Source organism: Ahaetulla prasina, chromosome 14 (genome assembly GCF_028640845.1).
Source record: "Ahaetulla prasina isolate Xishuangbanna chromosome 14, ASM2864084v1, whole genome shotgun sequence".
Classification (NCBI taxonomy): Eukaryota; Metazoa; Chordata; class Lepidosauria; order Squamata; family Colubridae; genus Ahaetulla; species Ahaetulla prasina.
Window position 1 is genome coordinate 14,967,858 of NC_080552.1, and position 17,184 is coordinate 14,985,041.

General features: G+C 46.6%; 1 protein-coding gene across 1 annotated transcript in view; it reads right to left on the minus strand.

Moving 5' to 3' along the window:
* Positions 1-14,791, minus strand: part of SHISA9 (shisa family member 9) — a 252,085-nt gene extending 237,294 nt beyond the window's left edge. Inside the window, exon 1 of the mRNA XM_058157865.1 lies at positions 14,439-14,791. Coding sequence (XP_058013848.1) covers positions 14,439-14,761 — 323 coding nt within the window. The 5' untranslated portion in view covers positions 14,762-14,791. The remainder of the gene's footprint in view (positions 1-14,438) is intronic.
* Positions 14,792-17,184: the final 2,393 nt, after the last annotated feature.

Below are 17,184 nucleotides of genomic sequence, written 5' to 3' on the forward strand. Positions count from 1 at the left end.
CATGTCTCCCCTCGTCCTTCTTTTCATTAATAGAATAGAATAGAATTTTTATTGGCCAAGTGTGATTGGACACACAAGGAATTTGTCTTGGTGCATATGCTCTCAGTGTACATAAAAGAAAAGATACGTTCATCAAGGTAGACATTAAACTAGACATACCTAGTTCCTGCAGCCGTTCTTCATATGTTTTAGCTTCTAGGCCCTTAATCCTCTTTGTTGCTCTTCTCTGCACTCTTTCTAGAGTCTCAACATCTTTTTTACATCGTGGCAATCAAAACTGGATGCAAATCACAGCGAAGTCTACTGTGGACTGTAGCTCCCCTTGCTTCCTCCTGTTGGCCTGGCTTACTCCATACACTAAACCCTATACTGGTTGCTGCGTTTACAGAATATGTTATGCCTATTGGAATAAATCTTTTTTATGGGTTGCTCTGCCAACCTTGGGTGGTGGGGTGGCTCAGCAGTTAAGACACCCAGCTTGGCGGTTGGAAATCCGGCAGTCCAGGTTCGAGAGCCAAGTGCCATGTGATGGGGTGAGTTCCCATTCTAGCCTCAGCTCCACCAGTTTGAAAGCATGCAAATGCGAGTAGACAAATAGGTACCACTTCAGTGGGAAGGTAACATGACCATAGAAATGTCTTCAGACAGTGCTGTCTCAATGGCCTTGAAACAGAGATGATTACTGCTTCCTATAGTTGACAAAGACTATCAGAGTCAAATTTGCAGGGACTCCTTTCTCTTTTACATTCCAACCTGTTAAGCCACAAATGAATAGATGACATATAAGTTTAGCTACCTTCTCAAGGATCTGCGAGGAAGATCATTATGGTCCTTCCTGACAAAGCTTCAATACCCACTGCAGCTTGGAGTCCACATCTTCCCTACCTTCCAGTGTGTCATCAACACCCAATTTCATAACACCCAATTTCACAAGTCTTTCCTCTCTTTTTTTTTTCATCTACATCTGTCTAACATTCAGCTATATGGCTTTTCAATATCTCAACTTTCAACCTAGCTCAAACATCTGATGTATGTTTTCATTCTTCTTTAAACTACACAATGTCAACTCATCCCGGGCCTGTTCTTGAGTTGCCATAGGCCAGGGGGATTGGGAAACTGGGAAAACTGCACAGCAGCCAAAAACAGATGCACATTCCATGCTTATCTCCCTCAAGGCTATATCCCAGGGATACCTACAGCAGTCGAAGGGGAGTGACCTCTATAACCCGTGAAATTGCTCGGTTGGTGAATGTGACTGATGAACACCCTGGGGGAAAGTGGGAACAGGGTCATAATTGGAGCATAAATTACGTAGGGTCAGAGCTGGCTTCATTTGGGAACATGGCGACATGAAGCTCCTAATAAATAACTGGATTTTTTTTTAAGCCTGGCTCAAGACTCATGATTTAATTAGGGCATCCCTCAGAACCCTGATACACTCATGGAGAAGACAGCTGGGATCTTCCGTTATGTGAGCTCTAGACTCACTTAAGGCATGAAAACTGGCTGGGTGCCTTTGGGTCAATCCTCAGGAGACTGTGAGTTCTAGACCCACCCTAGGCACAAAAGTTGGCTGGGTGACTTTGGCCAATCACCAGAATATTGTGCATTCTAGTTCCACCTTAACCATAAAAGGCAGCTGGATGAATTTGGGTCCAACTATAAGTCCCTCTTTCTAGGAGAAGTGCGCCCCTGTTTGACTTAATACAGCAGTTCTCAACCTGTGGGTCGGGACCCCACTGGGGGTCGAATGACGATTTGCCAGGGGTCGCCTAAGACCATCAGAAATATGGGAAGTATACTTGCGAGTCGAAGAATCGCGCTCCAATGGTTGACTCCACAAGCCAGCTGCAGACTCTTCAAATCGCTAGCCGAATTCGGCTTCAGGCGCGATGAATTAAAAAAGAGAGAAATCTTTACTCTGATGTCTCCCTCTCAAGCCAGCTGCAATCAGTCCCAATCACTAGCCTAATCTGGCTTCAGGCGCCATAAACTTAATAGGGGAGGAGTCTCCGCTTTAATGCCTCCGTCCTCAAGGCAATCGCAAGCAGTTCAGATCGCTAGCTAATACGGCTTCAGGCGCGATAAATTCAAAACGAAAATAATTTTACGGTTGGGGTCGCCACATCGTGGGGAATTGTATTAAAGGGGTCGCAGCACTATAAAGGTTGAGAACCACTGACTTAATAGCTGCCATACTAGCAAGATCGGTGCTAGACTAAATGATACAATGAGGATCATAAGCAGTTGCATTAAAATCTACTCGCTGGCTCCCCGTCTTGAGCCACATTGCATCACCAGCTCTACAAAGGCAGGAAGCCTTAGCGAAGGAGGACAACAACATTTGAGAGACCCCCTTCTTCCTGTGCATGCTGATCTTCCTCATCTATCCATTGGCCCCCTCTGGCACTTGCTCAACAGCTGCCTGACAACTTTGACACAGTGGAAAGCCAAATGGGCTGCTGAACGTCCATTTGATACAGGCAGTTACGTAGGTGACCCTACCAAAAAAGGTGTCAGGTTTTGACCTTCCCCACCAGCATCGGTCAACTCTGAACAGGATCCATACCCAACATCGTGAGTGCCAGGACTCATTGTTTAAGTGGGGTCTCGTCTCTAGCCCTCATTGTGATTTTGGTCCTCCTCGGCAAAATATCCATCACATTGTGTTTGAATGTCTAGCAAGAGCTTAAAAGTAAAGGTAAAGGTTCCCCTCGCACGTATGTGCTAGTCGTTCCCGACTCTAGGGGGCAGTGATCATCTCTGTTTCTAAGCCGAAGAGCCAGCGCTGTCCGAAGATGTCTCCGTGGTCATGTGGCCGGCATGACTCAACACCAAAGGTACACAGAACGCTGTTCCCTTCCCACCAAAGGTGGTCCCTCTTTTTCTACTTGCATTTTTTACATGCTTTCGAACTGCTAAGTTGGCAGAAGCTGGGACAAGTAATGGGAGCTCATCCCATTATGCAGCACTAGGGATTCGAACCGCCGAACTGCCGACCTTTCGATCAGCAAGCTCAGCATTTTAGCCACTGAACCACTGCTTCCTTTTTATTTTTTATTATTTTATAGCTTACACTGGCCCAATGTCTGTTGTTGTTTTTTTCAGCATAGACCACCCTGTCCTTGAATGGCTGGGTGGACTGGACATTAACATCTGAACCACTATAAGTCCACGTATTTGCCATACGCTAAATAAAATAAATATAGGGGAAGGAAGACAGAGCCTGGGGATGGAGTCAAGAGAGCAATCAGCCTAGAATAATTATGTTCTCACAAATGGTCTAAATCCAACCCCTCTTGAAATTCTATTGATTCCTATCTAGTCCACATTTAGGGCCGACCATGAATTAACGAGATTCTTATACAGAGACATCAGCAATAGATTAGCTAGCTGGAACCCAATGTGTGGTCCCGATTCTTTGCATCTGACAATCTCCGTTCATATTTCAGCAAGGCAGCATCAGGGCTGGGAAGTGGCTCACCAGGCTAATGCAGCCTGTTATTAACACACAGCTGCCTGCAGTTACAATTACTGCAAGTTCGAGTCCCCCCAGGCCCAAGGTTGACTCAGCCTTCCAGACTTTATAAGGTAGGTAAAATGAGGACCCAGATTGTTGGGGGGGGCAATAAGTTGACTTTGTATATAAATATACATATAGGATGAGACTATTGCCTTACACAATGTAAGCCGCCCTGAGTCTTCGGAGAAGGGCGGGATATAAATTCAAAAAAACCAAAAAAAGGAATCGGAGAACAAGGGGGCTCCACAAGATGTATGATCACTGAGAAAATGCTCTTCCCCCCCAAAAAAAAAGAAAAGAAAAAGAAGCATCTGAGCACAGTAAAAACACCCCAGAATATATCTCCATGTACTGGTAACTATGGTGTGAGCAGGTGTACCCCAACCGTTGGTACCAGCTGGCTGCTTGGAAACAGAAAACATGGGATCACAACAGGGAAGAAAGATGCAGGAGGCTTAGCCAAGGCCAGTTGTGGTTGCAGTCTTTAACAAAAAGCACAAAGCCGAACAAAGCCTGAGAGTTCACACACACACACACACACACACACGCACACACACACACACACACAGAGTGGTGGGATTCAAGTAATTTAACAACCGGTTCTCTGCCCTAATGATTCCTTCCAGCAACCAGTTTGCCAAACTGCTCAGAAAATTAACCACCGGTTCTCCCGAGGTGGTGCGAACCGGCTGAATCCCACCCACTGCACACACGGCATCCAGCACAGTCTCTGGAAGAAATCAAACCGTCTTCCGATACAAGCAGCCGTTTGCAAGAGAGGACTTTGAGCACTGATTTTCGCAACGGTCTGCCCACAGCTCGGCTTCTAACGACGAAACGTCTTTACCCACAAGCAGAGTTTCGCGGGGGGGGTGGAGTGGGGTGGGGTGAGGGAATTACCCCTCTGATTTCTTAGATCCGTGCTGGCGAACCTATGGCACACGTGCCACAGGTGGTACGCAGAGCCCTCTCTGCGGGCACGCCAGCCGTTGCCCCAGCCCAGATCCACTGTGCTTTTGCGCGTGCCTCCCACTGGCCAACTGGTCTTCAGGTCTCTGCTGTGCATTCGCAGGGGGCAGGGGGCATACGCGGGGGCCGCTCGCATTGCCATTTTGGGGGTTTGCGCACCTGAGCCACCCGTGTCCCATTTTGGGCCTGGAAGGCCTCCTGCACCAACCTGGAAGCCAAAACAGGGCATGGGGGGGCACATTTACAGGGAGCCCCAGGGCACATGCACGGGTGGAGGCACTTCGGGGATTCGGTACTCGGCACCAAAAAGGTTAACCATCACTGTCTTAGATGGATCTGTTTTTTCCTGGCTGTGGATGGGGCCGATGTTCTCCAGAGTTTCCACTCGTGGGTAGCTCAATACTTTTCCACAGAGTCTGCTGTCTAATCTGTGTTTATTCCCACAGGCCAGCGGTCAATCAAATCTTGTCTCTACTCATGGCCAGGGTTTGTACAGCACTCAACCACAAGCCAACTATGTAGGTTTGGGTTGCTGGCTAAAAAACGGGTTGGCTAGCTTATGTTTTTTTTGGTCGTATGAATTCAGCACAAAGATAAGAGATTAAGATTTCTTTCTATCTCTCTGTTGTATTTAGGATTGGAGTTAGTCATGGGCAGATTGAGGTAGAAGTAGAGGTACAAGTAGAGCAATAGAGAGAGAGAGAGCTAGAGGTAGAGAGGTAGAGAAATAGAGGGAGAGGGAGAGAGAGAGAGAGAGAGAGAGATGACAGATGGATGGATGGATGGATGGATGGATGGATGGATGGATGGATGGATGGATGGACAGATAGACAGACAGACAAACAGACTGATGATAGAGGAATGGAGGGAGGGAGGGAGGGAGGGAGAGACCTGTTTCTCCTTTCTTGTGATAAAAGCTGTGGTTGATTTGTCCTCTAATACCTATTTTTGTTTTATCTTCCTATCTATCTATCTATCTATCTATCTATCTATCTATCTATCTATCTATCTATCTATCTATCTATCTATCACCTCTCTTATTTTCTTCCCGGCATATATTTATGCGTGCACGATTTTGCAAAACAGTAACATGAGCAAGCAGAAAGAAAGAAAGATTACAGAAAAGAATTAAAAAGAGAGAGAAAACGTAGAATTGTGCCTTCCCCCCTACCCTTCTCTCGATAGATGAGTAATTATCCTCTTATGCTTTTCTGCTTCCTCTTCATATTTCTTGCCTGTGTTTTCAATTTTTTTTCCTCCCTTCTGTTCTGTTGTGTCCAGTTCTCAGACACGGCCTGCATTTTCCGTGGCAAGTGTTTTGTTTTGTTTTTTCAGAAGGTTTGCCATTATCTCCTTCCTAAGACAGAGAGAAAGCAACTGGCACAAAGCTGGCTTCATGCTCAGTGTAGGACTAGAATTCACCATCTCCCAGTTTCTAATCTGATACCTTAAACAGTGCACCAGGCTGGCTGTCCTATTTTCTATTTCTCCCTTACGATTCTATAGACAGTATCACAGTATCAACAGTAGAGGCCTTCCAGTTTCTAGGTTCTATCATATCTCAAGACCTCAAATGGACACCTAACATCAAAAACGTCAGCGAAAAAGCACAACAAAGAATGTTCTTTCTGCGCCAACTCAGGAAGCTCAAATTGTCCAAGGAGCTGCTGAGCCAGTTCTACAGAGGAATTATTCAGTCCATCATCTGCACCTCTATAACTGTCTGGTTTGGTTCTGCAACCCAACAAGACAAAGACAGACTTCAGAGGATAATTAAAACTGCAGAAAAAACAATGGCTACCAACCTGCCTTCCATTGAGGACCTGTATATTGCACGAGTCAAAAAGAGGGCTGTGAAAATATCTACAGATCCTTCACATCCTGGACATAAACTACTTCAACTCCTGCTCTCAAAACGACGGTGTAGAGCACTGCACACCAGAACAACTAGACACAAGGACAGTTTTTTTCCCGAACGCCGTCACTCTGCTAAACAAATAATTCCCTCAACACTGTCAAACTATTTACTAAATCTGCACTACTATTAATCTTCTCATCATTCCTATTATCCATCTCCTCCCACTTATGACTGTATGACTGTAACCTTGTTGCTTGTATCCTCATGATTTATATTGATTGTTTCCTAGTATGATTCAATTGCTTATTTGTACCCTATGATTATCATTAAGTGTTGTACCTTATGATTCTTGGTGAACGTATCTTTTCTTTTATATACACTGAGAGCATATGCACCAAAGACAAATTTTCATATTTTTTTCCCACTAGGGTTCTGTTGTATGCATTGTTCAAACTTTTCTTTAGTTTCTGGATCTTCTCTTTTGGGCTGCTACTTTGCCTTTCCATCATTTTAGCTTTGCCCAGACTTTTCACTGTCAAGAAGGCCTGGAACACAGACCAGAAAATTCCTCTTTCTTTTTTCCAAGCCTCCAAATATAAAAGAGCCAAAAAACAGAATCAAAGAGTAGGTGCCAGGAAAAGAGAATTAGCTTAACGCAAAAGCACAAGATTTGCAGAATTGAAGGAGGGCAAATCCCTTGCTTTCCCCCCCTAAATAATAGGTGGGCATCTGCTATTATTTAATCACTGGAAGATTTTCAGAAATCTGGAACGTATTGTTAAATGCAAAACCTGTTCTATACACAAGTATGGGTCGTTCTCAATGTACGACCACAACTGAGCTGTGTTGTTAAGCAAGACAGTTGTTAAGTAAATTTTGTCCCATTTTACGACCTTTCCTGCTGCTGTTGTTAAGTGAATCGCTGCAGTTGTTAAGTTAGCGACATGGTTGTTACTATTGCTACCAACCTGCCTTCCATGGAGGACCTGTATACTGCACGAGTCAAAAAGAGGGCCGTGAAAATATCTACAGACCCCTCACATTCTGGACATAAATTGTTTCAACTCCTACCCTCAAAACAATACTATAGAGCACTGCACACCAGAACAACTAGACACAAAAACAGTTTTTTCCCGAAGGCCATCACTCTGCTAAACAAATAATTCCCTCAACACTGTCAAACTATTCACTAAGTCTGCACTACTATTAATCTTCTCATCATTCCCACCACCCATCTCCTTCCACTTATGACTGTATGACTGTAACTTGTTGCTTGTATTCTTATGATTTATGTACCTTATGATTCTTGACAAATGTATCTTTTTCTTTTCTTATTCTTGATGAATGTATTTTATTCTCCTTATGTACTCTGAGAACGTATGTGCCAAGACAAATTCCTTGTGTGTCCAATCACACTTGGCCCATAAAGAACTCCTATTCTATTCTATTCTATTCTATTCTATTCTATTCTATTCTATTCTATTCTATTCTATTCTATTCTATTCTATTCTATTCTATTCTATTCTATTCTTTTTATGTACACTGAGAGCATATGCACCAAAGATAAATTCCTTGTGTGTCCAATCACACTTGGCCAATAAAGAATTCTATTCTATTCTATTCTATTCTATTCTATTCTATTCTATTCTATGCTATGCTATGCTATGCTATGCTATGCTATGCTATGCTATGCTATGCTATGCTATGCTATTCTTTTTATGTAAACTGAGAGCATATGCACCAAAGACAAATTCCTTGTGTGTCTAAATTGTGTGTCTAAATCATCTTTGTTTGGTTGGATATGTCATGTGAAGCCATCTAAAGAGCTATACACATCGGCTTAAGATAAGGAGGTCAAATAGCATGCCCTCAAAACAAGACCCAAACCGCCTTCCAATGGATTGATTGCACGGGCTTCTATGTCCCTCTAATTTGTCAATTCTGTACATCTTTTGGTTTTTGCTGTTGTTGGTGTTTTGTGTCTTTAAGCATGATGACTGCCTAGACCAGGGGTCCCCAACCTTTCGGACCTCAGGGACCACTAAATTCATAATTTTAAATCCCGTGGACCACTAATGTGATCTGCCTAATGACTGGCTGAGTGGGCATGGCTAGGTGGTCATGTGACTGGGTGGGCAGGGCCAACTTGATGTCACTCACATCGAGGGGCACCTCACCAGCTTCTATTCACCCCTCCCCTTCCAGCCACTCCTTGCTTCCCTGCCCGGGCTCCTTAGGGCCCCAACAGGAAGCAGCTGTTGGAACTAAGCAGCCACCACAAGAAAGAGTTGGCAGAACAGCTCAGTTCAAATTGGATCTGACTGAGAAGGCTCAGTAGAAGCACCTCACTCAGGACTAGGAGCATAGGCTTTCCAAGCAGAGGGAAGACCTGCAGGAATGCAAGGCCAGGTTCAGTGGCCTGACATGGTCAGCCAGTTCCAGGCCATGATGCTGTCCCACTGGAACGAGGCCCTCTGGCTCTTCGCCACCTGCAGCACTTCCCTCCAACCTTCGCCCAAAGCCCCACACCAGGAGGCTGAAGCAGACCCCAAGTCAGAATTTCTGCCCCCCTCCAACCTACACAAAAAGACTCCGAAGGGGGAGATTCTCTGCAGCAACACAAACATTCATTGCACATATCCGGCCCAGGGGCCATAGTTTGAGGACCCCTGATTTAGTGCACTATAAAAAAATGCAAAAAAAAAATAATTCTGCGGACCACCAAAATTTTCTCACGGACCACCAGTGGTCCACGGACCACCAGTTGGTGACCGCTGGCCTAGACTAACACTTTGCAATTTTCTTGGCAAAGGGTTTTTGGTGGAGGGGTTTTCTTCCTTGAAGTAGTTTATTGAGAATTACCCAACTGGTTTCATGAACTAGAATTCACCGTCTCCCAGGAGATGCCTGATGCCTAACCACCACACCAAAGGGCCGTGGATAGCTCAGGCTGTAAGGAGCCTGTTATTAGAACACAGTAGCCTGCAATTACTGCAGGTTCAAGCCCGGCCCAAGGTTGACTCAGCCTTCCATCCTTTATAAGGTAGGTAAAATGAGGACCCAGATTGTTGGGGGGGCAATAAGTTGACTTTTTAAATATACAAATAGAATGAGACTATTGCCTTATACACTGTAAGCCGCCCTGAGTCTTCGGAAAAGGGCGGGATATAAATGTAAATTAAAAAAAAAATAGAACACACCACAAATCCCCAATGGGCTGATTAAGTTGAAAACAAGCAATGTAGCAGAAAACAAGAAGAAAACAAAATGCCAATGATTCTCAACTATTGCGCCACGATGCCACATGTCCACCTTTCTATTCTATCTCCATACGTTCTCCTAAAGATCTAGTTTTCACACCCTTCCAAAATACCAATAGGTTCTAGCTTTCTAGGTCTTCGGGTCTAGAAAGCTAACTTGGATGGAGGCAGGCCTCAAGGGAGAATCAAACACATAATTTCTTGCAGCCGTTTTTATTTTATTTATTTTTTTAAAAAAAATTATGCTAGCATTAAAATAAGCAAATTGAAAAATGGAAGTGATTTATTTCAGGTAAATGTCATGCAACACCTCTGCTACAATGTGTTTAACACTAGGAAGGCATTTAAGCTTGGATCAATGCAAAAGCTGTTAAATAACTTCAATAAATAATAAAAAAAAGGCAGACAGAAGTGTATAAATTGCCCTTTTTCAGCCTAAAATGATTATCTTTCAACCGTGCTCACTTAATGGTTTAACCAGGTCAGATAAAGCCTTGATATATTTTTTTTTTCCCTCCACACAAGACTTGGTCTGTATTAACCTTGATTAGGCTAGATAGACGGCGGAGAGAAACGGACACATGTCCACACATGTGCAAACGTACACGCACCCAACATACGCACTTACTGAGAGAAAGAGGCTTAACGTGTGAATGAACCCCTTTTCGTTTGGTGAAGTTAGGATGTTTTTTGCACATCTGCAGCGGCAACCCAGAAAAAGGATTAATTCAGTAATTCAGACAAAATAGGTTTCGTGAACGATGCAGTCTTGCAACAGTTTTGGACACCGTGAGAATGTGAAACTGTCATGGAAAGTTGTCTGGCTGTTAGAGAGGCCAAAGAACTGTAGGATGGTTTCAATAAGTTCTGCCTTGGTCACCCAACATCTGCTTCTGCAACATCTGCTTCCCAACAAGGAACCCAACATCGGCTTCTGAGACAACAGAACAGAATAACAGAGTTAGAAAGGACCTTGGAGGTCCCTTCCAACTCTGTTGTTCTGTTCTGTTCTGTTCTGTTCTGTTGTTCTGCTCTGCTCTGCTCTGTTCATTTTAGAAAACAGAATAATAGGATTGGAAGGGATCTTGGAGGTCTTCTAGTCCAAACCCCTGCAACGGCATGACATCCTATACTAAATAGGTCAATATCATCTTCTCAACATCTTAACCTGTGGACTCTTTAACTGGAAAGCATTGAGATGGAATGTGGGATACACCAATCTAGACTTCCTCACAACTCTGCCGTTCAGGTAGAAGAGCTGTCCCCATTCACAAAATCCTTTTTTGTACCCTTAGGAACGACTCCAGAAATCAGAGGCGGTGAGGCTGTCTCCATTACACAAGGCCAGTCACCTGGTAAGGAGGAGTTCTAAGTTTTAAGGGTGGGTCAAAGGCCAGTCAAGATCTGCTGTCAGGTATCTCTGGCAACTTAGATCAGCAGGAATCTCGGATTCCAATAGAGAAGAGCAAAATCCAACAGATCTCCTCTTTATGCACACCTGAAGGAAGTGAGCTTGGAACAACCAGGAGAGATTGGGATACGGGGGGAAAAATTAGGCGTAAAATATATTTCGGAGCATCTGAAGAAATTCCTGACTTCCGTATAGTCTTAAAGATATTCTGTTCAGTTCACTGTTGCTTATAAAAATCCTTCCATTCCCCATCATCCAGTCAGAGCTGAAGAAGCTTCTTGGATGAGAAGCAAAACATCTTCAAAGAAAAAACAAGGAAGTCCAGTTGCCTCTTGAAAAATAAAAGCACCTTTGAGACAACCATGACCTAGATCAGTGGTCACCAACCAGTGGTCCATGGACTGTTTGGGCCATCGTAGCTTCCATCCATTTCTTTTACAATCCTCAGTAAGGATTGTACGCAGAAGCACACCAACCAAGTCCATTCGTCTCAAAGGAAAGTATTTTCTAAAAGTTAAGCTTTTGGAAACAACCAGCCATGGATAGAGGCAAATCATGCCTTGTGATGATGGAGAAAGAAAAAAATGGAAGAATGTTCCGTTAGCTGGATTCTTAGGAAAGGTTCGATCGATGAGACAGATTTTTATAAACCACAGTGAACTGGTTCGGAAAAGAATATCTTTAAGACTATACGGAAGTCAGGAATTGCTTCAGATGCTCCAAAATGTATTTTACGCCTTTCTTTCTTTTTTTTTTCTTTTTTTCTTTCTTTCTTTCTTTCTTTCTTTCTTTCCTTTTTTCTTTTTTTGTATCCCAATCTCTCCTGGTTATTCCAAGCTCACTTCCTTCAGGTGTGCATAGATTTGTTGGGTTTTGCTTTTTCTCTATTGGAATCTGAGATTCCTGCGGATCTAAGTGGCCAGAGATACCTGACAGCAGATCTTGACTGGCCTTTGACCCACCCTTAAAACTTAAAACTCCTCCTTACCAGGTGACTGGCCTCGTGTAATGGAGACAGCCTCACCGCCTCTAATTTCTGGAGTTGTTCGGTACAAGAAGGATTTTGTGAATGGGGGCATCTCTGGAAGGGAGAAGTAAACAGAAGGGACCACTGAGGAGCAAACGATCAGAATTGGAGCCTTGTTTAACTGCCCGGAAACTCAGATTTACTGCAGGACGTGTGTAAACGCATCGGTTCCAATTCTTCACCCTTTCATCAAATAACATGGTACGGCGACCGGGATGCCCATACATTATATCTTGTATTGATATAATATAGAGACTACAGGAACGCAGAGATTCAAATAGGGGGAAGGAAGGAAGGATCTTTTCCAACCTTTTCAAAAAGCAGAAGGCAGAAAAGGCATCCTCGGAACTTTCTTGGCCTGGATTTAGCGGATTAGATTCCTCACCTTCAACAGGAGGGAGAGTCTCTCTCACTCTCTCCCCTCCCCCCACATCATTAGTGAGCCTTAGAGAAGATCATAGGAGCTTTGGGGGTCCCTAGCAATGCCTGCGCTAGGCTTTCTCCTTGGTAGTAAAAAAAAAAAAAATGATCGCCCATCAGCCAGTTTATAAATAGCAAATAATTGCTAGTGAAAGGAATGGGTGATGCATTCTGAGAACTATTTTGGGTGCCTGAATGCAGGGGGAAGCTGTTAATCACAAAGCAAGCAGCAAGATCCTGGGCTGGAAAGGTACGCCAGGTGTTTGGTCCATCCTGGGTGTGTTGGGGGAATGGAGAAGAGAGAGAGAGAGAGAGAGACAGACAGACAGACAGACAGACAGACAATGGGAAGGGGAATTGACTGGAGATGAAGAACCTTGATCGGCTATCGCTCATTTCAGCTGCACCCATTAAAAAAACATTTTCTGGTGGTACCATTGTCCCTCTTGAGAACTTCTTCCATAAGCTGATATCCATCTGATGGGACCACGGAAAAGCCACCTGATTGTAGTCTACCGTTCTCAACCCCATTACCCAACCCAATGGTCAATGGGGACCACAAAGCACTCAGGTTCTTGGCTTCTTAGCCCTCCAACGAAGCGATTTGCTTTGCTTCTCTCTCTCTCCTCCTCCTTCTCCTTTTTTTTTCTTTTAATTGTTTTTATTTGATCTACAAAAATGTCTCTTCCCCATCTGTTTTGCTTTCATGTGTTTGGGGATTAGCATAATGAATCAGACAGGCCCCATAACTTGACAAATGAATTGCGACTTTGAATCCCTCCTGTTGCCATCACGGCCCTGGTGGGTAGCGGGGAGAAAATTTGGTTGAGGAGGGAAATTTGGTTGGGTGGAATTTCAAGAAGAGGCAGCAGGCCAAAACAGCCCCGGTCCTCGGCCCCTGAAGTGATTGGACTTGCAAACAGCTCAAACCCAGCAGCATTGTTTGGCAACGAGAAGGGGGCGTAGGTTCAAGCGATTAAGCCAGCCACTGCTCAGTGGGTATAGCTCTGAAATAAATCTGTGCACTACAAATGCATCCACACACATTGCTTTTCGCCCAGTGCCTGTTCTTATCAGACAGCAGAATGTGTGTGTGTTGTGTGATGTTATCATGCCATCAAGCATCACTCTCTCTACCATGAGGACCGAGCTTTTGTGCAAGTTGGTACCTCCAGGTGGGTTTTTGTGAGTTGTAGCCAGAGCATCTGGAATGGTACGATTAGTTTACCTAATGGGTTCCAGGTTAGGGTGCAGCTCTGCTTTTGGTGGGCTCTGGATTGGAAGGAGAGGTGGCCCCCCCCTCACCACTTTTTTGAGCCAAAGTAGCAAGATGATAAAGGGGTGTGTGTGTGTGCCCGTATGAGTGGATGTGTGTGTTGGTGGATGGGCATACTGTCAATTTGTCGTCGTCCCCCCCACACACAGAGCATTTGACCCAACAGAGTTCCAACAGATGCAATGGGGAAAGATCTTTCTGTGGTTCTGGCTACATTAACCCAACATCCTTTAATGGTTTCCATTGTTGCTGCTTCTCCAATCTCTGCCAGTGCATACGTGCACATGTGACTTCTTTCCTGTCCTCTTCACTCTTGAGGGGCTCTTGGGCCGCTATTGCACAAGAGGTGTGGGTTGACCGCCCCTGCAGAGCCCCCTCCCCCCCTCTTTTCCAAGGCTCTACGGAAGCTTTCCAAAATTGAAGGAGGGGAAAGGCTCCTATTCCCCCCACCCCCATCCCCGCACACACACACACTCCAAAAAGAAAAAATGCCCACCCCATCGTGGCTGGGATTCCCCCCTCTTCCCACCCCGCCCCCCTCCCAAGGCTAAAACAGCGGAACAGGCCTGCGGCAGGTGGCATATGGCATCATATGGCATCGGGGTGGGAAGAGGTGGAGTGAATTGGGGAGGGGAAAGGGAGGGGAGGATCCCAGAAAGGAAGGAAGGAGGAGGGGGAAAACAGCTCAGCTTACCTGGACATGTGTTCCCGCTGGGGCCGGTGTGCTTTCTCCAGCCCCAGTTTGGTGAAGATACCCACCAACACCATGACAGCCACCACCCCACAGATGATGTAGACGATGAGGTTGGTCTTGTCACGGGTGGGGTCGTGGGATGAGTCCATGGGCCGGTTGGTCATCTTGCGCCCGTTCAGCCAGGGGGGCTTGATGTAGTTGGTGCAGACCTCCTGGTCCAACCGTCTCTTCTGATCCTGGCAGCAGAAACGGAAGCCGCACGTGCCACAGCAAAACGGGTAGCCCCGGACGCTGCAATTGAAAGCTTCGTCCCACTGGCCCATCACATCAAAGTAGCCCCGGCATGCCTCCGGGCTGGGGGGCGGCTCCGAGGCGTCGGCGGGTGGCGGCTCACCACCTCGGCTGTGGTTCCCGCCGGAATCGAACAGCATCACGATGCTGCCCAGGTGTTGCCCGACTTTCTCCTGCGCCCGACACAGCAGAAGGGGGAGAAGGTCTGCCGCCAAGTAGCCCAAAACCAAACGGAGGAAGCCCTTCATCCTTCGCAGCCCGCCGCCAGGACACCTGAGGTTGCCTTCCCTGCCGCCGCTGCCGCCGCCGCCGCCGCAATTCAAGGCTCCCGACGCTCCGGCGCTGCGCCAAGGATTGTACATAAAGGGGGTCTCTCTTGGGCAGGCACCGTTGGTGCGCTCTTCCGCTCCTCTTCCCCCCCACCCCGCGCAGTTTAGTAGCGAAGGCTGGGTTTCAGCACCGCGGACAGCTCCGGGGGGTTTCAGGACCGCGGACAGCTCCGCGCAAGCCTTGCAGGGCCGCCTCTGCCGAGCATGCGGGGTTGGGGGGCGGGGTACCCCCTCCTCCTCCTCCTCCTCCTCTTCCTCTTCCCCCCACCCGCCAGACCTCCCCCTCCTCCTCCTCCTCGCCTCTTCCCACCTTCTCACAGCTTCCAAAGCTGGGGAGGGGAAGTGTGAAGCGGCGGCACTTGTAGAGTGTGGAGAGGCACCCAGAGAGTGAATGAGTGGCCGAAAGAAGGAAGGGGGGAGGGGGAGGAGCAGGAGCGGCAAGAGTCGAGGGGGGGGAGCGGAGGGGGCAACTGGGGTGGGGTGGGGGAGGACTCACGCCGTAGGGAAAAAAAGGCCGGCGGTGGGGGGGATCAAAAGACCCCCAACGCGAGACGGAGAGGGGAGGAGGAGAGAAGGGAAGGAGGTTGGAGACAGAAGGGAAGAGGGGGGAGGTTGGTTGGTGGGGGTTTTTTTGCAGAGAGAAAACGGATGGGGTAGGGGGAGAGGAGAGGAAAAAAAGAGCCCAGTCCCTTCTCTCTTCCTTCTCCCTTTTAGGGTCCCCGCTCCGCGTCCTCCTCCTCCGCTGCTGCCGCCGCCGCCGCCACCCTTACCGCCCCACACCCCTCTCCGCCAGAGCGCCGGCCAAGTTCTCCAGCGGGGAAAACTCTCTTGCTAGGAGACGCGGCCCCCCCCCACCCCCTGCAAAGAGGAGGGGCGGAGACTTGGGCTGCTGCAGCTTCCCTAAAAAAGACCCGCATGGGAGTCGGGAGCGTAGCGTGGGTCTGCTTCTTCCCACTCCAACTAAGGCGCACGCAGACACACACATACACACACACACACACGTGCGCGCACATGTCCTGCTGATGGAGAAGAAAACCAGCAGAGAAGGGAGTAAGAAGTCAGAGGCAATCTGACGGGGGGGGAGGGGGAGGGGGGAGGGGGAGGCGCCTCTAGTCTCTTTCCCGAGTGACTTTCTTGGCAGCTTTAAACCTTCCACCAAGGTCCTTTAGAAGGAGCAGCGGTGGCAACGGGGAGGGGTAGGGTGAGGTGAGCGGTGGTGTTGGATCGATGACAAAAACTGGAAGGAGAAGCAGGAATGGGATCATGCGCCTTAGGACCAAGGAAGGAAAGGCTTTGGCCGTAAAGTGACCCCAGACCAGTCAAAGTCAAGATTCAGACAACATGCTTGACCAGTTGTTGTTGTTGTTTTTTAAAAAAGCGAAGTTTGATCAGAATTAACCTCCCTTGGGTTTTTCCTGGCTCGACATGCAAATAAATATTTACTATTTGCTTCATGTGTCGGTCAGTGTATTGTGCCCAAACCAGAAGTGGGTTTCTTCCAGGGGTGAAATCCAGCAGGTTCTGACAGGTTCTGGAGAACCGGCAGCGGAAATTTTGAGTAGTTTGGAGAACCGGCAAATGCTACCTCTGGCTGGCCCCAGAGTGGGGTGGGAATGGAGATTTTGCAATATCCTTCCCCCAGGAATGGGGAGGGAATGGGGATTTTGCAGTATCCTTCCCCTGCCACACACACCAAGCCACGCACACTAAGCCATGCCCACAGAACCGGTAGTAAAAAAAAATTGGATTTCACCACTGGTTTTCTTCTGAATCCAGATTGAGCATGTCTAGAGTGAATATAGCATTTCTGTCAATCAAATCTCATAGTGTTGCTCTGTGCCTAAAATAGAATAGAATAGAATTTATTGGCCAAGTGTGGTTGGACACACAAGGAATTTGTCTTGGTGCATACGCTCTCAGTGTACATAAAAGAAACGATACCTTCATCAAGGTACAACCTTTAACATTTACAACACAAATGATGGTCATAGGGTATAATTTAACACTTAATGATAAGCAACAAAAGTTACAGTCATACAGTTATAAGCGGAAAGAGATTGGTGATAGGAACGATGAGAAGATTAATAGTAGTGTAGATTTCTCTTTGATTGGTGATAGGAACGATG